The sequence below is a fragment of the Crocodylus porosus genome, unplaced genomic scaffold (genome assembly GCF_001723895.1).
Source record: "Crocodylus porosus isolate Cpor-Errol unplaced genomic scaffold, CroPor_comp1, whole genome shotgun sequence".
NCBI lineage: Eukaryota > Metazoa > Chordata > Crocodylia > Crocodylidae > Crocodylus > Crocodylus porosus.
Window position 1 is genome coordinate 113128083 of NW_017728943.1, and position 24705 is coordinate 113152787.

Consider the following 24705-nt stretch of genomic DNA (forward strand, 5'->3'; position numbering starts at 1 on the left):
TTGTGGAGGCTGAACAGGTTCAGGTCCTGTAGCCTCTCCTTGTAGGGCCTGCCCTGCTGCTCCCTGATCATTAGTTAAAATGTCCCACAGCTGTTTTTAAATAGGTTGGGGCTCAATACACATGACACTACAGCATTTTAATTAGAATGGCTCTCCAGAAGCTGGTCTATCCTCTTGAAGAACCCAGGCCTAAACACATTCTCTCTCTCTGCCACGCTAACTTTCCCAAGCAGCACTAAAGTGAATGGATACAATTTAGGGTCAATTCATTGCTGCCCATAGGTTTCTGAACAGCAATGTTAAAAACTGGTATTAGGAGCTTATTGAGAAGATCCAAAGGCTCTGATTTCATTTACTATTAGTGTTCTTTTAAGCAGCTTTGATTCCAAGATTCCTCTTGTTTCTTTGTCTCTTAACAGAATATAACACAGATACAGTATGAAAACACAGTTCGCAACAGTAAGACAACACACATCTCAAGTATTAGTCAGGACAGAGACTATTCTGACTCCTAAAACACAGGCTCCTATGGAGACTCTCCTTAGCTGCTGACAACAGTAAGACTTCTATACCTTCTGCAAGTCTCCCAGGCCAGACAAGAAGTTACTAACCATTACTGTACAAGCATGGGTACATGCACTTTTTAGTATTTTCTTATCGCTTGACAGTTATATGGGGGGTGGAGTGAGGGGAAACCCAAGGCAAATAGGAAGAATGCTGGAAGAATGACAGGAAAGGACTACAATAATCAATGACCAAAACACAGAACATATTTGACTCTGAATCTGACAGGTAGCATTGCAGAAGTCCTAAGCTTTACTGAGTTAGAAGATACTTGTCAAGAGGCACTAGGGAATGAGCTCTGGTTCATTTGCCCAGTAGTCTCAGTGCTGTGTGATTCTCAAAGGAAGCATGCCTGTGATCAGTACTTGTTCACAGCTAGGTTCAGCCCAGAAATATGTTGAAATACGTACATATTTTCTTCAAAGAGTAGATTTGCTTATGAAACAGAAAGGTCAGTTCAGAAGACAAACTATAATTTGCACTTTTAGCTGAGCACTTCCACCTGATGCAAAAAGATGTCAAATACTGTCCCTTCCATAGCCATGTACAGACATTCAGTTTCTCTTGAGAGTGTCACTGCTCTCCCAGAAGAAACCATGAGTGTACAATTGTTGAAGATTTTTTCTCAGAGCAAAAATGGCTGCTCCTGGAAAAGAATCACCTGGGAACACACAGGGTTAAGTTACTCCCAGGAGAGTTTTTTTCCTGGGACACTGAATGTCTGTATAATATTCTCTTTTCACAGAAGCCATAGCACAATCCTTCAGCATCCCAGGGTGTTTTTCTGCTCCCCCACTCCCTTGCCCCAGCACACAGGGCGTTGTTTGGGCTGGACTGTAGTAGTCCAGGTGAGCAAGGAGCAGAACATGCCTCCTTTACAATCGCATACTATGCTGCAGGGAGACAGGCTGACCCTGAGCAGTTTGGGCCAGTAAATCAGGGCTGCCCTGTATCAGCACTGCAAGATCTCTACATTTCAGATGCTAAACATTTTAATGTCAGATCAAGGATCTCTGAATAAGGTTTTCTACCAGGAGAACAAACCTAAGAGAATTCTCTCAGATCACTGGAATGTGTGTATGCAGCCAATTGCCTTTAGTGCAACCTGTTTCTGTAGCTAATTCATTTACTGAAATTGTGGCTGCCTCTTTTCCAAGATAAATATTCATTTTAGTTTACAAAAACAACAGAAGATTTTGAGATAAAAAGAGTCATACAGCAGAATGGGCAGAGCTAAAGGAAGATAGTAATTCTACCATAGCTAGTACAATGAAGGAAATACCTTTGTTTGGAGAAAGAAAAGCCATCTACAAAGAAAGCTACCAGGCAGGAGGAGAACAAAGACATCTTACTTGCAGTGTTTAAAATAGAAGTTCTGTGTCAGTTCTCTGTGAGGAGAAGGAAATGTGGAGAGGTTAGAAAGGATAAAAATAACAGGGGATGCAACACCATAAAACATCCCCCAAGGATGAAAAGGCTTCCCTTTGATCAAACTAAAAAAAACGGATGGGAAACCACGCCTCCTGTGAACAAAAGAGAAAATGAGAAATACAGAACACACAATTGTAATGGATGAAGAACTGGATGAAAGGTCTAAGATGAACTTCAACTGGTAAAAACTGCTCTGACCTTCTTTTTACAACACCTGACAACTCCCTCTACAACAAGGCAATTATTTAGCTCCTCAGCCTGTCCCATTAAGCTTGCAGACTGATAGCACATTGGGGTACTGTATAAGGAACAGTATTTAAGGGTAAGGGCAGGTTTCCCATTCCCATTTCACTGTTAACAATGATCTTAGCAAAGACGCTGCCACATTGACATACAATGCATAAGCTGATGAACACATAGTAACAATATTTGATATAGAAATGAATTCTTTTTGAGTTTAGTCTACATATTAAGTACTTAAACACAAATGCAAGCTTACTACAGCTGTGGGACTTGCATTCCCTGCTGGAAGACACTGCATCCAAATTCTGTTCCCTCACCATTTGCTACAGTCATTCTGACCTCTTAGTGCAAAGACATCACCCTACAACAATCTCTTCATCAGGTGACAAACACAGGGCACCAAATGTGAGGGGTTCTATTTGCACAGTTAGATAGGTCAGACAATACCACCATTGATGACCAGGGATCCTGGTTTTCTCTGATTTAAAAAAAAATTCCCCAATTTTTGGATTAAAAGTAACCTAAAATCCAAATTTTTCTGTGATTAAAATGAAACACCACTAATATATAGACACATATATATTAATGATGTTTCATTTTAATCACAGAAAAATATGGATTTGGGGAAACTTTTTTTAATCTGAAAATTGGGGGGGTATTAGACAAAATCAGGATCCCTGTTGATGGCAATAATTATCAGAGAGCCACAAATGGATACAAATGAAGGGTCCAGATAAGAGTTCTTCTTTCTCATTTGATGGAAAGGGGAAAGGTGCTAGGACTGTAGCACCTTTCCACAAACACCAATTTATTTTTTTTTGGTCAGCTTCTGGCTAATGAGTCCTTGATGAATTTCAAATTGCCTTACATACATCTGACTGCTAATGGAGACGCTTTCATTTTCTTTTTCCCAAGTTGCCAGCCTAGCTAGGAAGCATTTCAACTCCCGCCTTCCAATTTCAGGTCTTCTTCCTCTCTACACATACTTTTCTGACTACCTTCTTTGTTGTCAGTAGGTTTTCCAGGGTGAAAGTGACCTAATTCCTGTCACTTTCAAAGGTGAGCACACCTGGTCTGAGCAGCCTGGTTGAAAGAGACTAGTCTTTTCATTAGTACTCACTCATTCTCAGAAAAACTGCAGCAGCAATTATACTAAAGGCACCTGCAGACCCAGCAAGAAACACTGCAGCAGGTCACAATTGAATCAAAGTTACCTTTGCAACCATAACGGCTCAAAGCATTAAAACCATTCTTCAGAAACTGGTGATGAGGTAGGCCCTGTGCAGTGGATGATGAACTACAAGTGAGAAGATTTATAAAAATGTGCCCCTTTCTACTTCATACAGCAGTTCAAGTTAAATTTGTTTTCATAAATGCCAGTACAAGGCATAAAATCTACTTTGCTACCTCCTGTTTTGCCCATAATCATTTTTTAGTGAAAGGAAACAGAATTGCTGCCAGCCATCATAGTATTTTATTTCTTCAATAAAGATGGTAGTGGTCAGGGATTCTTTTCTTTCTCCTTGTGAATGCTACTGGCTTTTGGGAAGTTTGCATGCCTTCCTCTGAAGCACTGGAATGTTGGTTGCACCTAAGGCTGGTGGGTTTTTGACTGCAGTGTATTGAAACTCCTGCCAGTACTAGAAATCCAGAAGTTCCTGACTAGAGAATCTTGCTCTTCCAATCAGTGTTATATTTGCGGTTAGGCAGGACTTTTCCCCTAAATCAGATTGGCGAGGATTGTGGTTACATCCACACGCGATGTGAATGTTTGGTTCCCTGGGGACAACTAGTGGCAGCACACCTTGCACTGCCACTAGTTGTCCCTGGGGAATGCCCATGCCATGCATGCCCTGGCACACGGCAATTTACCCTGGGGACAGTAAGGGAAGCTGGGGCCTCCCGGGGTTCCAGCACCAGAAATTCTGCTGCGCAGAACCTGGCCAGCAGCCACAGTGTGGCTCCAGCTGGCCCAGCTCCGGTTTTGAGCAGCACGCACTGCCCCTGCATGCACTGCTGTTTTTTTTCTGTGGGTTTTTTTGATCCCTGGACAAAAACCCTTCAATGCTGTTCTCTTGAAGCACGGAGAACAACTGAATGTAAAGTACATGGTGCCATGGCCATGCTTGTTGGACACAGCCTGTAGGGGGTTTTGCCTTCCTTTGTAATGTGGGGCATCACCCTATCCCTAGGATCTTCTAAGCAAATATGAACCAACTACTTCCCTATTATTACATGGCAAGGGACTGGAAATGTCCTTTGGTCCCCAGCTTTTACCTATGGCATGTTGTATATAGGATACTGTTGGTGTTTTGGATGCTCTTTCTGGTAGCTGTGGTCGAAGGTTTGTGAAGTGGTGATTTTGGGGATTGCTTTTGTCAATCATTGCCTGAAAAAGCAAGCAACTGGATTTAAAGGTCAATCCCAGTTCTATCTTCGAGATAACATTAAGTTTCCAGTGCATCAGTGGCAATGTCAAAACAAACATCCATTTCTAATAACATTGTCTATGAAGATGAGGAAGCAAAGACAAAACAGTGTTTGAACTGGTTGATGGCCAAAATCGGCAGAATGTCTTAGTAACATTTTTTTGCCTTTTATCCCCATATAAGAATGACAGCTAGTATAATAGGAAGGTATCAGTGCACTCAGGGCAAGTACAGGCCAAAGAAGCAATTGCTGAAGAGCGTAAATGATGAATAGAGCTGGCTGTTGACTATGCCAGTGTGTCCAGTTAGGATTTGTTACCTGTTTTAAAAGCATTCAAGATGATGAATCAGAAGGTGAGTTCAATAAGCAAGTCATGGATTTTCTAGTCTGCAAAATTTTATTAAGCAACAGCTGGACAACTCTTACAACTCCAAATCATCAAGGAAAAATAGGGCAATCAGTCCACCTCTCAATCATGTAGACAGTAAAGACTTTGGAGAAACCACATTATTAAAGGGAAACCATTAATGCTTTCTAGGCACCTCCTGCAAAATCTATTACATAAGATACGTAAAAGAAGAGGCAGATCAGGGTAGGTTTGTAATTACAACAAAAGCCTGGTCCTGAACAACATATTTAAAAAACCCAAAATTTTTCAAAAGACATTTTAAAAATAGCATAGGTATGTATAAGTACACGGGCAGTGTACCAATTTTTCCAAAGGCTTGAAAAGAACATGCTGGGTACGTTTAGCTAGCAATCTACGCACCAGCATGCCTGCACACTTCTTAAAAAAAAACCAAGCAAAAAAAAGGTTGTTATAAATTCAGAAATAATGTCCAAAGTTACAGTACCAAAATAATGCATTTATAAACAAATGCAAAAAAAATTACTTTTTCAAGAAATACTACAGTGCCTTTTTCAATCAAGTGCACCCCCATGCTATTCCACGACACTATATATTTTGTATCTACAATAAACAACAAGATCTTTAACACCCCCCCCAACACACACACAGGAAAGAGAAAAAAGGCAAAGGGGGGGGGAAATAAAAGGAAGCAAAAGGCAAAACACAGACTAAGCAAACAAAAGAAGGGAAAACTACAAATTTTTACCAACAAGTAACTTGAAACAACATAGACAGATGAGAATTACAAGCTGAGTACTATTTTAATGAAATACTAGGAACTCAATCATCTGCACATTGTAGAAAAATGTCTCTCTCAGTTTATTACTATTTTTAATCTTAACACGTATTATTTGAACCAACCATTCATCTGGCCAGCAACGTAAATATTCAATATGTACACAACTTTATTAGGATTCAAAATGCCTGTATTGGATTTTGTTTTTAAATTTGGAGTGTACATAAAGCAGAGAGCAATGATTAGAAATATTACACAGTCTTTAAATCTGTCTAACATCATACACCCAATTTTTCAGTACACACTCTGAATGTACTTGAGATTTTTTTAGTCCCACAAATTCACTGTGGTCCAAATTTTACAAGTAGATCTGCACGAGCAGACTCCTGTGTCCATGTGACTTGCTCCATTCAGGCCTAGGAATCTGCTAGCAGAAATCCACCAATAGAATCAAAAGCATAGAGTTGCAGGGTTTAATTTTAGCAACAAAAATTGCTTCAGTGACTCCTCCTTTTTCCTTGTACTCAATTCCTGATCTTGCCTTAAATTCTTATTTCCACAAATACGAACAACCCCTCCCACTGCCATAATCCCGAAGCACTTTTTCCTAAAATGCCTTTAGAGATCTCGTTCAATGTGCAATGCTTAAGAGTTGGAATGAGATATTTTTAATTGTTAAGCTTCTGTACAGAACTGTGTTTTTGTGTAAATTTGTCAAATATCATCTCAAGTTGGTTTCCTTTTTTATCCTGTTATTAGGGGAGGGTGATAAAACTGTATACATTCCATGATGCACGTAGGGTCTAATCCTGCAAAAAGACCCGCGACTGCAGCCCACTTTACCTATGCAGAATTACAAAATACTACTGAAGCCAGCAGAACCCTATGTTGGCATTCAAGTCCTTGCTGGTCCATCCTCTTGAAGGATCCAAGCCTAAACACTAAAAAAAAATTAGCTACCACGCCAACCTTATTTTTTTTGTTTCGTCAAACCTGTAAAAGGTTTCCCCTGGCACTGGTCCAATCATTATACTGACCTGTAATAAATATAACCCATTTTCCTGTGGTGGCATCCTAAATTCATTAAAATAAACGGCAAAACTCCAATTTAAGTCAGTGGCACTAGTATTTAATTCCTGGCTTTGTTTTGGAAATTTTAGAAGAAACGTGCAGTGTCTCTGGAGTTAATAGTTTGCAGTTTTGCTATCTCAATCCCTATTTTATATCTGTACAAATAAAGAAATGCATAATTTGAGCCAGATTTAATCTCGCTTAAGGCTTGGACAGATCAAGCACTTATATCCCTGAAAAAAGTTGGAAAGATTTACCAAAGTTCAGCTGAATCTGCACTACTTCACTAACTGCTCCTAACCCATGGTGAGTAGAAGTTAAATAGGAGCACCTTGCCCAAATGACCTGGGATTAAATTACCACTACTGAGTTTCACTTAGTGGGTTAACAGCAGATAAAACGGTTACACAGGTCAGCTGACATACACTCCCAAGCAGGAAGCTTACCCCTCCCCTTTAGGAATGCTGTAGGTAGGCATCTGCCCATGTTCTTACACTGCTGTAAATCAGGAGTGATTATTGGCTTCAATTGAATTACTCTTAATTTACACCTGTATAAGTGAAATTAGAGCTCAGCCCTTAGCTAGCATGTCAAACATGCTCTAATGCTTGTGATTGCTCTTGACTGCCAGTGCAGAGTAGTGAGAGCCCTGCAGAGATGAGCCCTTGCTTTCCAGTGCAATTAACTGTGGAACAGACATATACTTTCTTTAAAGCTAGTAAAAGCCAAATTTTCCCCTTGTTTCTTTATTCAAACTTGTTCCTCATACATTCACCCATTCTGAGGGAGATGTTGCAATATTCTCATTGGCTACCCAAATATAACAGTTACACTGCAGAAATAACTGCACTCAAACTGTTTGGAGCCTAAGGGCAGGTCCCCATGTTCAGGGATGTGTAGTTTGTGGCACCACAAACTGCATGTAGGGAATATCAAAATGTGTGCTGCACTGCAAAATTTGCTACTGACAAAACCCAGTAACAAAAAACTCTGGGAAAAGAGCGGTGCAAAGCATGAGCCAATAGTACGTGCTGGAACAAACAGAGGGCTGGCCATCCAGAGCAATGCTCTGGATGCCAGCCACGCTCCATGGTGATGGATCTGCACCCTTGTTGCACCAGGGCGCCAGGTAATACTGCTGGGGTCAGCATTGGTGCTGGTCCCAGCCTCCCCTACCCCAGACAATTTGCTGTGTGCACACATGCAGGGCCATGCACTGGGGCACAAAGCAACAGCACAAATTTGTGCCACGGCTACCTGTGATGCTATAAGCACACGGCTTTGCATATAGGGATCCACTCTAAGGCTGTGTCCATATGAGCATGGACATTTGGTTCTACCTTGTGATGCTGCTAGTTGTCCCCAGGTATGCCTGTGCCACAAACCCTCTGGTGCACAACAGGTTACGCCGGGTGGGGTAGAGAAGGCTGGGGTGAGCGCTGGACTGGCTCCAGCAGCCTTATCAGGAGTCCTGGGGGCCTCCTAGGGCTGCAGTAGCAGCAGTGCTGCTGCTTGGAGCTTGGCCAGCAACTGGAGCATAGCTCTGGCCAGTCAGCCTTCAGTTTTGAGCAGTGCATGCTGCCCCCGCATATACTGCTCTGCTTTTTTTTGTGTGGGTTTTTCTGCCCCCTGTATATCCAAGGATCAGAAAACCCCCCTGTGCTTCTACCTTACAGCACAGAGAACAGCTGAATGTGCAGTATGTGGCGCCACATACTGCACGGCCGCACTCATCCGGACGCAGTCTAAGAGCCTGACTGCCAACCGGGGCTGTCTTTACCAAAACAAAACTGGATTCTCAAGTTATGAGGAGGGCTTTCAGGTGGGTTGTATAAGACAGAGTTTATCTAGGGTGGCCTCTTGTGCACATATAAAGGAACTAGTGCATAAGATCATTTTGACTACACTGCTATTGCCTGCTTGGTGAAATTATTAACTTGACCTTATTATTTTTCTCCCTCCCATCCATCCTTCCTCCCATATTCATTTCTAGTATACTAGAAACACAGCACTACTGCTGTAAGGTATTGCTGGTTCTCAGGGTGAAATTCTCCACTCTAGAGAGGACCCACAGAAGATGCAGATATCATTTTATGACTGAGATAAACTACGTTTACATGAGTCGGGTTCTCAATAATCTGGCCATCCAATGGGACAGTCAGCTCCTGCACCAGATGCCTTTTCCTCTTGAAGCAGGATGAGTGCTGTTGGAAACGGAAGGCATGATGGGAACAGTACTCCCCTCTGCCTCTCTTTCCCTGAAGGATTCACTGTAGCCGCTCTAACCACTATCGGGGCTGAGGTCAGCACAGACTAGCCCTTGGAATCAGAAGGTTGTAACTAGAGCAGTTTGGCAACAGGAAGGAATCTAGCCCCTTCAGAAGGAATTAAACTGTGCTGGCCCTCTGCGCAGAGAAATGTTGTACAAACTGAGCGAGATATACCCTTTTATTTGCTTTTTCATTACACAAGCCCTCCTAATGCTATGCCCCAAAACCAAGCATAGCAGTAAGAAAAGATAAAGCCAGCCACGCTTTGTGTTTTTAAACTATATCCGTGACTGAAAGAGACAATTAGAAACATAACAGGAAAAAAAGCAGTGTAGAGGACAGGTTTCTGCAGGTCCCAAAGAAATCATCTACACAGTAGAGTCAGTCTACATAATCCCCAACAAACCTACTGTTTTCAACTGCTTAATAAACAAAATGTGTGCCTGCATTATAAATTGTTGCACATTGTCCAGCAAAAAAAAAATTAAAAAGTCTTCCTATACACATTCTTAAACAATTTCTTGCAGAAAACATACTGCTAGCAAACAATTCATTACAAAGATGCTTTTTTCATATAAATAAGAAAGTGTGTTTAACTCACTGGTACATAGTAATAAAATTATCCCTAAATCACTTATTACATTAAGCAAGATAAATAATTTCTCTCTTGGACATTAACAGGAAATCTGCATTAAATTATCTTTAAAAAATAAATCAACCCCCCCTAAAAAAAATTAAATTAAACCAATGCACCAATCAAAAAACCCCCCTGCCCCACAACAAACTCCCCAGGCTGTAACAATTATTGCACAACTAAAAAAAAAAAAGCTTTGAAAACCATATTGAACTACTAGAAACTACTGTATGTATAAAAGAATTCGATAATTCGGAACACTCTGCTACATTCTTCCTAGAAGAACTTACAGTTATCTACAGAAAAAAACACTTAAATATAAAATGTGAAAGTACTGTTTTGGATGAATGGAACAGCAATCTTCAGAATGAAATTGTGAAAATACTACTTGGAGGGGCTTTTAAAGTTGTTTCTTAAATTGTATCTCAATGAGCAAAGAGAAAACAATAGAGAACTATCATTATGACACACTGTCTTCAAAATTTGTACTCTCAGCTATATGCATACATCACCCACTGACTTCAGAACAAAATATATGTTGAACAAGGGCAGAAGTGTGTCCCTACAACTAGGGAGTTTTTATGCCTTGGAACTCATGGTTTAAAGGGACACTGTCAACCTCTTTTTAAAAAGACAACGCTTTACTACATAAGTTTATCACAGAAAGAATTTTGTAGATAACTTCTTACCATTAAAATTTTTTTTCTCTTGTGCTTTTTGGGGGGAGCAGGGATAGGACTTCCTCCTCTGTATGAAAAGCACCTGCCATAGTGTAAGCGCTACCAGGACGAAACAATCACAGTTTGGCAAAATGAGATTAGACTGGCAGCTTTTTCTTTTGGTTTAATTTACTTCATTTTCTGGTTTGCCTACATAAGTGTGATGCTGCTGTTAATCTGGATCATAATAAAATTGATCAAATGAATGTACATAATCAAATTGTTCAAACTTGCCTGGAAAGATAAAGAAAGCAGTGCTATTAAAATACTTCTGTTGAGACTGGCCTTGTTAAGCAAGTACTCCTACACATGGAGACATGATCATGAACACAAACACACTGCTTTATGAAATATAAATTCTTGGCCAAAAACTGGTTGACAATGTCCCTTTAGAACGAATATTCCCTGAACTCTCCTCCTCTAGGAAGGAAGTAATATGCTTTTGGCCTCAAGATGTTCAGTGCATGCTTCTCTGCATCCTAGCACTGCCTGTGTTTGGCTGATGGGATTAGCTGGTGCTATGAGGAATGCTGTTTAGAAGGGCAAGTGGGTCAAACCCATCACTCTTCTCCTACAAGCAGTGCCACTGAAGTCATGTGAGTGAGGATTGGGCGTATTGTTTTCACAGCACCTAACTCTATACAGACATTGGCCCTGATCCCTGCTTCCAAGTCAATGACAAAAGTCCCACTGATTTCAGAGTGAGCAGGACCAAGCCCCTTGTTTCCCTCCATGACCTCTCCCATTCCTACTCATCCTTGAAGCTGTCACTCCAATATGCCATCAGTAAATTCAGAGATGAAGGGGACTCCTTTGTAATGCAACTATATGCAGAACATTGATGGAATTTCAATAAAACCTAATTTGTAAAAGTAAGTAGAACAGCCTACTCTGTTAAATGCCAAGGGAAATATTGGACTTGATCTACTCCCCACATAAAAGCAGGGGCTGTTGAGCACCCAGGTGAAGCAATCATCCTTCCCATGAGAGAAGAGAAGTGGCCTCTTGCTGGTGGGGCTTTCTGGGTCAAGCTGCTGGAGATGCCTGGGTAAAGATCTTAATCCTTGGGTACTTTTGTCAAAACCAGCCTTACCCTCTTGCAGGGACTGTGCTGGTTTCAAAGCCCCCCTGGAGCAGGACCCTTTCCACACCAGGTTCCCCTGTGTTACATGATGCGTTCCCTACAATGAACCAAGCCTCATAAAGTCTATCTGACCTTTATAGATATTTTAAAAAATGGCACTGTATCATTTTTTCTCCTGATGTATGACTGAGCTTTGTTTGAAAAACACAAAGAGTTTCCTGGTAACAGGTAATGTCACATTTTGTGATTTTAATGTGAAATTTATTTAATGAATGATTAGGGCTTTCAGGTATTACCAGGGAAGCACTTCCAAATCAAGACATATTAAAGGACAAAACAGCAGAGAAAGAGCATTAAACAGGTAGAGAAAGAGCATTAAATTCATGAAACAGAACCTCTCTCTAGTAAAGCAACTCCCTTGCAGTACCATGGGTTTTGACTTATAGTAGAGAGATCTGCAGTTAGGAATAGTCACGTGACTGTATACAGCTGAATAAAAAAAAATCCCTTATTCCCATCTATTCTATACATACTTTGGCATCCCATTTTGCCTCAGAGTGTTAAGTGCTCACAGACTACACTTGATAATGCAAATACTTAAACAGCAGGGCACCAGGAGGGATGGTCATCTTCAACGCTTTCTTCTTTTCTTCCCTCTTCCAACCAGCTGTGGTAAGCAGTCCCCTAACCTGCCATATATGTGTGTCTCCTTCCCAATTCAAACATTGCTATAATGCTGTGAAACTGTGGAAATCTAAACACAGATTTAAAAGAATTTTACTCACTTGCCACATTTGATTTATGTTAAAGATTTTGTTCTTAGAGTGTAAACATATTTACGTGAGGTTCAGGTGAAGCCCCAGTCTGCAGGAGATCCCCCCAGGCCACACTGTGTACCTCACCCAACTATAGTCCAAGGTGAAGAATACTGTTGTTCAATACAAATACAGATGCACACCTCATAATTCAATCCTTCCCTATTTTCCATCACCTAATCACGCACGTTTATCCCAAGTAACAGCACACAAAACGAGCAGACATCACTTTTTTGATGCAGTGGGTTTTGAAACCACCCAATGGGAAAAGATTAGTTTCTCTTCTGAATAATACATTGTTATTAATAAATTAAACATTGACCTACATAAACCTCCTTGGTACCTGTGGTGCTCAGCTATTATCAGAGATCAGAGAAGAAACACGTGTCTTCAAGTATTATAGCTTCTTTTCTTTTTTCTTTTTTTTTTTTTTTGCTGCTATCATTGATGTAATAGTAGTACAAACTGGACCAGGAAAAAAGTTATGTTCCCTGTTTTAAAAAGAACAGCATGGTGTAAGGCAGTCTATCAAAAAGAGCAGTCTTTTTTAATCCCCCTATGAGCTTACGTCAGCTATTGCAGCAAACACGGCAGAACCACCACAACAAGCCAAAAGCCACATTTCCGGATATAACACTGAACGGCTCTCAACCCTTTGCTCTTTCTGAAACCCCAGCATGATGTTTAAGAAAAAAACAAAACAACCAAACAAAACAACCCCCACCCATCACCCCAATATTGATTAAAGTTAATGCCCTTTTTGTGGGGCACCAAGAGACTTTTCCAGTTTCACTGCCTTCTTTATTTCCAGGCACCACCGTGCACCTAACACAGGCCACCCTGACGTCTTCTGGTTTTGGCCGTATGAAAAGGTTTCATTACATTTTCCTCTCTCCAGTCTCTGCTCATTTCATTTGAGGCGCTGAGTCACATTTGCCAAAGCAACTGCAAAGGCCTGCACTGCAGAAAACGGATACTGAAAGTCCAAAATGTAAGCGTTGCCATCAATCCTTCCAAACTGCATTACCTGGGGAGGGGATAAAGGCAGAAAGAAGAAGAAGAAAACAAGAGACAACAAGTTAAAAGGTGGGAGATGTAGAGAATTAACTTGGAAAAGAGCAAGATCACCATATCCTCACTTAGATTAAATAGTACTTTGTTTCTACTGAATCCCCTGCCCCCCAACCTGGCGGATCCACATGGGCCTCTGGCATATACAATTAAGTCAAGAAAAGCCATCTATCTGTAAGGAGGCTCCTTGATCTCTATAGCTCCTGGCCCCAGTGGCCTTTCAAGCTCCTTGTGAACTCTGGCCAAAGTCTCCATCCGGTCACAACAATGGATGCAGAGCTCTGAGGCATTGCCTCTGCATACTACTTGTCATAAGGCCAGAAGGAAATACAATTTGTACTGCCACCGGCCCTGTCTTTGCCTGCCCATGTTTCCCTCTAAACTCAGTCCCCTGCCTCAGCACAGCCTCTGAGCAGGACTGTGGGAAGAGAAGATCTATTTGTGAGCATCCTATCAGGCAGTGCCCTTCATTCTTGGGCCGAGGAGAGAGTTGTCATGAGAAGGAGGGCACCTGGGTGTCTAAGGTTGTTGAGGATGTGGGATAACTGAACTATACAGAGAAAGAGCCTGTGAGCGACTGTTTCTGTGGATGAGGTGGAGCAGTGCCTCATTTGATTTGGGGAGGGGACCACTTCTGAATGAAACCACACCCCACTCAAACATGCAGGTTCCTGACTTCTGTGGGTCAAGCTACAAGACAGTCTCAAGAGTGCCAGGTCAACTTCTCCAGGGGAGCAGGATAGTTTTAAACAGCCGCACATCCCAGCTAGTGTCTGATCCCAGGACAAAAGGTAGGGGTGAGGGGTGGCACCAGGCCCCAGGGCCCAATCCCAGCACGAGGTGTGTGGGAGGTGGCAATGCTGGGCTCCCAGGGCCCAATCCAGGCACACAGGGCATGGAGGTGCACTGCCAGCTCCCAGGCCTCAATCCATCCTGTGGACCAGCCCCACATCACTTATCTAGCCCACAGGGCCAAAAGGTTGAGCACCACCGGACTATACCATCAACACAGTCCCTTCTACCATTAAACTCCCAGATATCCTGTGTATTAGAACAAGAGTGTGAATGAGGACAAAACTCTGAAACAGTTGCTGGGATTCACCAATGCTGCTACAGACCACCTATCATCAGCCATTAATAACTTTAAGCATTACCAGTTGCAGCATTAACAGCCAAAAATTTTGGTTTCTTTCCTGCCTTAACTCATGAATTAGTTGAATTAATTACCATATTTACCCAAATCCAAGATGACCCTGAATTTTAAGACAACCTCCCAATAATTTGATTCTAGACATGGAAAATGTATACATTTTTAAAATTTTCCATGTATAGAATGTAAGACTGTCTTAAATTTGTTCCCCTCACCACTGCAGCAGGGAAATCAGTGGCAGGAGGGCAGGCAATAGGAGGGGCAGATGGTAGGATGGGCAGGTGGTAGGGGAGACAGGTGGTGTGGTGGCAGGTTTTAGGGGGTGGGAGGTGGAGAGGAAGTAGGGGACACAGTGGGGAAGTAGGCAGTGGGGGAGCAGGTGGAAGGGAGGTGGTACAGGGGTATGCATAAGCAGGCAGTATGGGGGCAGTTGGGAGGGGAAATCAAACATCTTGCCCCCGGCTGTTTGTCCCCCCACCACTTGCCCCCCTTATGCCTGCCCCCCCACTGCCTCTGCCCCCTGCAGTCTTGTACTTCCCGCTCCCTCTTTCCCATCTCCCCCTACTGCTACAACCTCTACCACCCCACCTGTCCCCCGTCCTCCCCACTAACCCTTGCTACAACACCAGTAGGCTTCATTTTCACTCCATCCTGGGGCATACAGCACAGCCCCAGACTGGCCCCACAGCAGTGACAGGGAGGCCAAGGCTACAGAGGGGTGGGGGAGGGAGATGGTGGGTGAGCAGAAGCTGTGGGGAAGGAAGAGATGGAGGGAAAGGCAGCAGGCACGTGAGGGTCTGAGGCTGTGGGGGTAGGAGAGCGAGGCAGCTGGAGGTAGGCAGGCAGCAGTAGGTCGGGGTCAGTGCCACAGCAACCACCTGCTGCCCCACTACCCCATATTCAATTCCAAGACAAGGTGCTTTTCCCCCACTTAAATGTGGTTTAAAAATTTAATCCTGGGATCTAGCAAATACAGTAGCTAACTCTCTATAGTAACTCTCTATTAGTGAGTTGTCCTAAGATGAATAAAGGCATTTCCCTGTATCTGACCGAAACAGGATAACAGTATGTTTTCCTGCGTTTACTGCTGAACCTCACCCCCCCCATCTCTACTGGCAGACCTCTGATCACCAGCCGTGAACAAGCTTGTTGCATAGCAAGTTTCTCCAAAAGCAGCAAGGCTCATGCAAGCCAGAGGCCCAGTGGCCATGAAGCAAAACAGCTTCTCTGACACAGGCTTCCATGCTGCCCGCCCTCCTGCAGCTTGTTACTGCAGTTGTCATTATCCTCCTACCTGTCGTCCTTCCAGCTCAATCTGGAAGTTTTTTGCAGACTCCTGGGTCACCCGCCCTCCAAAGTCCAGTTGGTATACTTGGGTGGCCTCGTTCCACAAGGGCTGCTTGTTGGCCATTACGTACACGAAGCCCTGGCTGCCCAGCCTTCCATCCTCCTTCTCATTGGCCTTCCGGCACTTGAATTCATCCAGCTCACTGGCTGTCCTCATATTCCTTTTGGTTTTCCACCCCTTTTTGCTGCCCTGGCTCTGGTTCATCAGCTCATCTCCACTGATAAAAAGCTCTGGCTCACTCTCTGAGCTGTCCTGAAACTCATTTGTCTTGTTCAACTTCTTTGACTTCAGTTGGTCCTTCTGGCTCTTGACTTTCTTCTTCTCCCTGCCCAGCCTGGGGCTGGATATTAGAGAGTTGAAGTCGGTCAGTGTCCTCGCCTCCTTTTTGACCTTGCCCTCTGTGATAGCCTGCACATTTCCTTCCTCAGCTCGACTATCCAGGCGTTTCCGGTTCTTCTTCCCAAACTTGTCTGTCCTTTGAGGGACAGGGCTTTCTGTCAATGAGAGCACCTCCTGGAAGGTGTCCGCTGTCTCCACCATTACTTCTGTACCCACATGACCCTGAAGCTCTGCTGGTGGTGGAGACATAACCGGTTTCTCCACCACAAGGAGTGGCTTAGGGGGCAACGTGCCTTGGGCATTAGGTACAGGTGGGCATGCGCTGTAGGAATTCCATGGGTGCAAGGCTACTGGTGGAAGCTGTAAACTAGAGCAAGTGCTACCGCCTGGGTACATGGGTGGCAGGGGGCAATAAGAGAGGTTAGATGGATAACCTGGCTGAAGCACGACAGCTGGCTCCTGTTGTGCAAATTGCGTTGGGGCCAGAGCTTCTTTGGGGGAGCAGGGGGGCTGCATTCCCTGAAGAGGAGGGGCACCGTAGCTTCCTGGGTAAGGTACTCCAACTCCATAACTCGTCTGGAAAGTGGCAGTGGGACTGGTTGGAGACTTAGGGGAAACAAATGGCACTCGAGACATGTCCAGATGCTGAGCCTGACCAATTATTAGAGGAGCAGGCTTAAGAGGGTTGGGCACTGAACTCTGAGCTGTCCTTTCTTGAGGAACCCATATGTCCTCATTTACCATGGGGTCCCACTGGTACGGGGGTGGCCGCTTTACAACAATGGCAGCCTCTGTCAAGGCAACGGGCACGTGCCTTATCGATTTCTCCACAGGGCAGTGCTGAGCCAATGCCTCATCCTCTGTGAAGGCAGAGTTGATATAATCTGTCCGGTCACGAGAACTGTCAGGAGGGCTCAGCAAGTTGTAGGAGGACTGGGAGGCCAAGGGAGAAGTGCTGATGGAGTGAGCAATGATAGAGCTGTGCTGGGAGCCACTTGCTGCACTTAAGTCAGGCCTCATACTGTTAATGCTACTAGTGATGTTGCTAGTATTGGCACTGCTGAGGCTCCCAGCACCACCACTATTTGGGTTGGGGCTGCTGTTACTGCCGCTGCCATTGCTGCACTGGCTACAGGTGTATAAAGCTGTTGGTGCCCTCTGCTGGTACTGTGCTGTTACAACATTGTTCTTGGGCTTGGGGGGAAGTTGCAAAGTGGCTCTTTGATTGTCGACCAACTGGGCCATTTTCAGAGCTGCCTCTCTGCTGTTCCTCCGCAAAGTAGCATGGATAAGACTGCTGTCCAGCCTCTGGGTGAGGCTACGGCCCTGTGAGAGCTGGCCAGAAATCTCCGGGTAAGGTGGTGGGTCCCCAGTTGGGACAGAGTAGCGGGGAACAGTGAGCCTGTTCAAAGTCGCACTGGTGCAGGGCTGCTGCATCTTCTTCTCCGCTGCTGTAATCCTCAGCGTGGCAGAGCTGCCAGGACCAGGCAAGGTGTAAGTGTTCTGCGCGCATAGCATCCTTGTCCGAGGCCGGCACACCTCTTCGACATTCCCACTGCTATCAAACGTTGTTATTCGCTCATAGCCAAGAGGGGTCTGATAATGTCCTGCTGGGTACAGGGAAAAATCCCCCTTCTTCAGGCAGAGATCCACCGGTGGCTGAGGAGGAGGAATGGGTGGGGGAGGAGGTGCAGTGGTGGGTGCTGCTGGTATGGTCCCAGGGTATGGAGGGGGTGGGTTCATCTTGTTCAGCTGTATTTCTTGAGCAGTGCTGAAGACAACAGCATCTCCTTCCACCAGCTGCTGAACTGGCCGTAAAGTTTTTGCCTTCTGGAGATGTTCGTGATCTCTGTCTCCTTCTCTGTGGTCCATCATAGCCATCTGTATTGCACCCTGTGATGGCAGGGGAAGTGGAGGTGGTGCCTGGATGATGCGGCCCATTTCCACTCCTCCAAAAATCACCTGTCCTGGGTTGGAGTACCTGCTGGGGACTGGGTACTGCACTGTGTTCTCACTTGTGTGGTCTGAGGTCCCCACGGCTGTTGTCTGATTGGTCAAGACATCCAACTGCACATTCTGATTGGCCAACAAGGATTGGACCAGCCCAATGCTCTGAGTTGGTGACATTGCCTGGGCTGAGCTGTGAATAGGCGCAATAGGGATATTCACAGTGCAGGGAGGGTTGTTCTCAGGGACTCCAGAGGTTCCAGTTACTGCAATGAAAAATCATAAGCAGGTATTAGAGGCTGCTGCCATTTAAAACAAAGAAGGGGAAGTATTAGATTCATTTGCCATGTCTTGTAACATTATTGCCTGATTTATATTTGCAATTGGGAATTTGTATAAGCCATGAAACACTACTGTTATTATTTACCCCTTTTCACAACATCAGCTATGGCCCTGATTCAGCCAAGCTCTTAAACAGAGGTTTAACTTTCAACATGTGTATAGCCCCAGGTTAAAGTCAATGGGACTATACATGACCTTAACGATTTTGCTGGATTAGTGCTTTGCAAAGCACCACAGGTGTACATGGCACTTTCCCCACCTACAGCAAGACACATTTTCTGCATCTAGCGCAGCAGGTGACAAGCGCAGTGTGACAGTTCAGGGAAGAGAAAGTTGGGAGAATTATTAGTAAAGAGGAGGATTCATGGAATGGGTAGGTTTCAAGAGGCATTTGGAGGAGGAGAAGGGCGAAGGAGAGGGAGAGAGAGAGAATGAGAACAATGAGATATTTCCGTGTGTACGAGACTTGGGGGTAGGTGACAAAGAGAACAGTAATGCAAAGGAATGGGGAGGACCCTAAACAGCTAGTGGGTGGGATGGAAGGGAGCTAGAAACTGCAAGATCTTGAAGGTGATAGCATGGAACTTGAAGGTAATGCAGTAACAGGCAGGAAGTCAGGGAATGGGCTCACAGTGAGGTGAGGCTGCCAGGAAGACAACGTTAACATCAACCCTTGGAACAGACTGGAACTGGGAAAGGGGAAATGCAGAGGTTGAGGGGAGAAGGTTGCAACAGTTTCCATGAAAGCTGACCAAACCTTGAGTATAGCAAGGAAAGAAAAGATCTTTGAGACATGACACAGAAAGCAGCAACGGGACACAGGACTTCATCCTGCTCCCACTACAAATGGCAGCAATATTCCCAAAACAGTCTCAGTGTGGCAATGGAAAAAACAAGGAGGACTTGGTCAAAAACGACACTAAGATTTATAACCAGAGAAGACAGCAAGGACTGAAGAGTTGGCAATGGAGACTAGGAGGAGAAGATGGGGGGAAGTCAGGATGAAATATCCAGGGGCCAGCATCTCTGGAGTAAATCGTTATTATCCATAGGATTTCAGTAGAGCAATACTGAATTACATCAGCTACAAGTCTGTCCTGGGAAGCTGGGGATTAACCCTGAATTAGCAGCAGTACATTCTACAGAAAAATGCCCAAACAGGACCTCACAGTACAAAACTGGGTATATAGGGAGAAGTTAGAGACAGAGAGGTATATTTCAAAAGCAGCCACAAAATTGATGTGTAGCTGAAAGCAGGGGAACAAATGAAGTCTGCACGAAGGAGAGGGTCCAGGGCCAGGAGAGACATCAAAAGAATGAAGACAAGTCTATATATCTTGCACTACCATGCAGGGACGCCCCAGTTAGCTCTAACTGGGCCAGCTCAGATTCCAGGAGCAGTCTAGCTGTGCTAGTGACATATGAATACCCAAAACAGCTAATACCATTGTGTAGTGCCACACACATAGCCACAGGGAGCTGAGGAGCCACTGAACCAAAGCAACCTGGTAGAGGAGAGAGTGGCATAAAGAAGTAGCGCTCTATCCTTTTCCCTGCAGGCCAGAAGAGTGTTGCAGAGTTGGTCCATGGGTCGGATTGGGCCCTGCATGCCTCTGCGTGGCCTGCATGCCTGGATCAGGCCTGGGGCTCCACAGAGTCTGCCAATCCTGGCAGATCAAGATCGGGTTCTGGGTCCTGCACCCCTACCCCCAGGCTTGTGCAGCTGGATCCCCCACCTAGCCCTGCATGCTGGGATCAGGCCTTGGGGCCACGTGCTGCCTTCACCCAACCCTATGCCAGGATTGGGCCCTGCACCCAACCCCATGCCAGGATTGGGCCCTGCACTGCCCTGTGCACCTGATCCAGCACATACGGCCACACTGTATGGCCCGTGGGGCTCCCCAGAGGTTGGGAAATTTGGCAGCAGAGGAGTGGTGCTACCACTCTCCCCCCACCAAATGTTCAGACCCATGGGGAACACTGCAGGACAAATGACACAATGCTGGGGGCTGGATCTGGCCTGTGGGCTGGGCATCCCTGGTCTATAATACAAAAAGCAGCTGACAAATCACAATGGGGAGGTCATTGGTGACCTTGGCTGGGATGGGTTCAGTGGAAAAGAAGGCCACCTTAGGAACATCCTTTTCATCTCTTGTAGACTCCTACCCAGGAAAACAACGGGATGAAGGACTAATTTCTTCACTACTGCAATCAGAAAGGATGTCAAGCCATGATGTGATCCACAAAGACCTTTCCAAACTTCATCTTCTGAGAATGAAAATATTTCTGCACCAAAAGTGTAGCACAGGTCTGATCCTTGGCAATGCCTGACCTAAACAGGCAGGGCGAGAGAAAAGGCTCAGAATCTAACAGAAATGTACTGATTGCATTTCCTTACTTAAAGGACTTGAAGAAAGGTGAATTTGAACTGGGAATTGTGCAGCAGCCAAATCTACTGCCATCATGTCCATGGTAACTGGAAAGTATGACTTCCATGGAAACTTGAAATGGGCTAGGCTAAAACAGACCATTGGTTCATGTAGTCTGAAATCCTCCAATCACAGTCCATAACTAATTATTTTGATCAGCTCTGCAAAAGTCTGCCACCCTACACAGCTGACATAACTTTACCACTAATAAGATTAGCTTTTCCATCAACACCAGCCATCAAAGGGAAGAATAAACACATAGATTTTTATGGCAGGCCTTGTTAATTTTCACAGCAGTTTTGCCAGCTTGCCACAGAGGGAGGTAGAAAGCTTAAACAAACTATAAGGCAAAACTATAGTCACCTGTGTGATACCATACATGCCAGGCTCACCACACAGTCCTCGTGATATCCCTGCATTAGCAGTTAATGCCTGGATGCATGGGATTTCATTGTTATCTTAGCCTGAACATACTTCAAGTCTTGTTGTTATAGGTACTTTACACTTTCCCGAATAAAACTGTATTTGCCACTGTATAGCCCAATATCGCCAGCAGGATTTTTTTCTCCATTTTTTCTAATCGAGTTCTTTCTTTGCATAATCTGAAAAATTAAGTCAATTCACTATTAATTTCCTTTCCAAATCATCTATTAATATATTCAACAGCACCTGGTCCTGGGCTACAAAACTATTAACTTTTCCACAATCCAAGAGGTTTTTTTTCATAGTGGCTGTATTTCCTATCAAGATTTTCTCATTTCCCCTCCCTGCCCTTAATTCATGGCTATTTATTTTTCTTAATAAACAGTCCAGAAAAACGGACTGTCTACATTTCTTTATTGAAAATATTTGTAAATGTTAGGTCAGAAATGAGTTTTCAGGAGGAATTTGAAGGAAGAGGGAGGAGTGGACAAGAGGAAAAACGACTGTTAGAAGAATCACTCTGCCCTCTTCTTCTACTAGTTTTTTTCAGAGCTCTGACATGTCACAATGCTCTGATTGAACTAAGCTACAGTTTCCCAAATACAGCTCAGCACTTTCCTTAAATTAACCTTTTGCTATTATCCCTAGCACTGAGCTATGCTGCAACAGTCTATAATTCACAGCACCCTTTTCAGCACCTCTAATGTAAAACGAGTAGGTAAAATGGATCCAAGACAATCCAAATATTAGCAAGGGCCATGAATATCTTTCTGTGACTCAGGATCCATGTTAGGAAATATCTGGTTTTGAGAATTTTCAAATACGACAGACATATCTCTATTGCTTTTTACTTTTTCCTGTTTGGAGCCTGGACCTGAATATAATCTAGGCTTGAATTAGGCCTCAGTTCAGCAGAGTGTTAGACTACGGACTTCATTTTAAACATGCACTTTTTTTCTGTTGAAGTCCTAGGGACTATTTTAATGGTTAAAGCCCAAGGTCCAAGTGCTTTAGCAGAGCAGGGCCTTATGGCTTGATCCAGAATCCCACTTAAGTCAATAGAAGCCTTACTGTATTTTGGATTGAGCCCTTACTGCAGTAGCAAATCAAGGGGTAGGCCACCATGGAGCCCTGGATGCTGACCATGGAGTAAAGGTGGGGGCAGAATAGAGACAGGGGGGACACTGACATGATAGTCAGAGGCTGGGCTCAGCATTCACTGGTTAACCCAGCAGCTGTTAGTTCCAGCTGGGCAGACCAGAAGCAGGATTCCCCTTGCACCAACTGTTACTGTGTTAACCATTTCACAGCCACTGCCAAAATAAGGCTTTTACAGCCATGATCAACATCAGGTAAGATTCTGCTGAACCCTATACCCCCACTCTCCTGTGCTCAGCACATCTCCCTCCCCACCCCTCACTCGCTGCAGTTTCTCGACTTTCTCCCACACCTTCCTCCTGAAATAAATTTGAAGTCCCAAGAAGACAACACAGTGGATTCCAATGGAACATGACAACAATGTCTCTGTTGCCCTCTGCACCAACAACATAATATATATAAATTCATTTAACTTCTTTGCTACTGCACCATCCATTTTCTTTACATGTCTTGTTACAGCCTGGTGCTTCTACTTGCTGTCATTTGTCATGTTCACTTGCGATGTCTCATCCTCAATGCTCACCATATTGTTGGGGTCTCCCACTAGTCTCATGTCTGAGCTGAGCAAGTAGGCAAATATCCTCCCTGATGGCAAAATTAAAAAGAGGCTACTGAAGTATTCCTGTCTCTGTGCAGTAACAATCACAAATAAGAACTGGAATGAATGCATTGCATTTCCCAAAGGAAGCCAAGTCTGTATGGCACTGGGATGGTCACCTTTTCTCAAGCCTAAGCATACAGCACAGCAGTTCTGCGTACAGCTGCTGTCAGGTTACAAGAACGGGTCTGACAAGAGGTATAAAGGGCTTCACTCTGTGGAGAAGTCTTACAGGATTTAATAGAGGGTGGTGAGCTGTCTGTGAACTTTAATTCTAACCTATAGATACAACTCTCCAACATTACTATAGGTTTAAAAAAAAACAAGCCTAAAGAATCCTAATTACTTCAATCCTACCAAAATCATAAGATATGTCCAAAAGGGGGACTCAGAGTGAGGAATTTTGCTTTGTCTATATTGGAGGGAAGAGGGGGGTCTGTCCACAAACTCACCAAGCCCAGGGGACTGCAGATATTGAATTCAACCTCACCTGGTAAATCATCTTCATCTTCACTGAACACATTGGGATTGAAGACGGGCAGGTTAATGTAGTCCATAGATATTTTCCGCACTTCTGGGAGATAAATAGTCATCTGCCTGGGCTGGAGGTGCAGTAAGCTGGTTTTATATATAACTAGGCAAGAGTAAAACAGGAAAAATAATATTACATAGAGGGAGGCAACAAGAAGAGAGAATAAAGGGGAGTCCATAAAAAAAACAAAGGGGGGAATATAATTGCTTTTATGTGACATTACTGTAAAATAAATACATGCATGGTCTATTCTTGATTAGGCCACCATGCAATGCATGGCAGCAGAAACAGTTTAGAAGCAGGTCCTTGCTACCTGGAGGCCTTCTGGGATTCTTTTCTTTAGTTACTCATCCTTAACCAGAAGCTGAAGCACTGCTACATGCTGTATAGAGCAGTGTTTCCCAGACTTCTGATACCTGGAGAACAGTTTAATTCTGGATTAAAATTGGTGGGACACTTCACTCTGACACCTGAAAAGGGGTGTGTGTGTGTGTGTGTGTGTGTGTGTGTGTGTGTGTGTGTGTGTGTGTGTGTGAACATATGTATATATGTGAAAATATACCTACATCTGTAGATATAAGACTGACAGATAGACATAGATATATTCAAAACATTTGAATATACTGAATACTCCATTCTCCTGCCAAAGGAAATCACACCAGTGCTGAGATACACTGTTAATGAGAAGGAAGGAAGGAAGGAGGAAGGGAGAGGGGGAGAGACAGGCAGGGAGAGAGAGAGTGAGAGAGAGCTGTGCCCTGCTCTTTCCATGCTCTGTCCCTTCCAACTGCTGGTCTGTATCTCAAGGGGCAAGGGCAGCCTCCACTGCTGAGGCTGTTCCTGCAGGGTTTCACATGTTGGTGACCACCCCTGTGCCCCCTCCTGCTGGCCTAAGAGTGTGGGAGGAGTGGAGGGGACAAGCCAGGCTGCAAAGTGCGGCTCCCTGCATCTTCCCACTTGCT

General features: G+C 44.2%; 1 protein-coding gene across 2 annotated transcripts in view; it reads right to left on the reverse strand.

The window, feature by feature from the left end:
• Positions 1–8496: 8496 nt before the first annotated feature.
• TULP4 (tubby like protein 4) overlaps positions 8497–24705 on the reverse strand; it is a 237071-nt gene continuing 220862 nt past the window's right edge. Inside the window, exons 13-15 of one of the 2 annotated variants that reach the window (XM_019550023.1) lie at positions 23702–23845; positions 15922–18527; positions 8497–13433 (exon numbers count right to left, since the gene is read on the reverse strand). In XM_019550023.1, coding sequence (XP_019405568.1) covers positions 13317–13433; positions 15922–18527; positions 23702–23845 — 2867 coding nt within the window. In that variant the 3' untranslated portion in view covers positions 8497–13316. Of the gene's footprint in view, positions 13434–15921; positions 18528–23136; positions 23199–23701; positions 23846–24705 lie in introns of those variants that run through there. The other variant, XM_019550024.1, reaches the window with a different exon arrangement.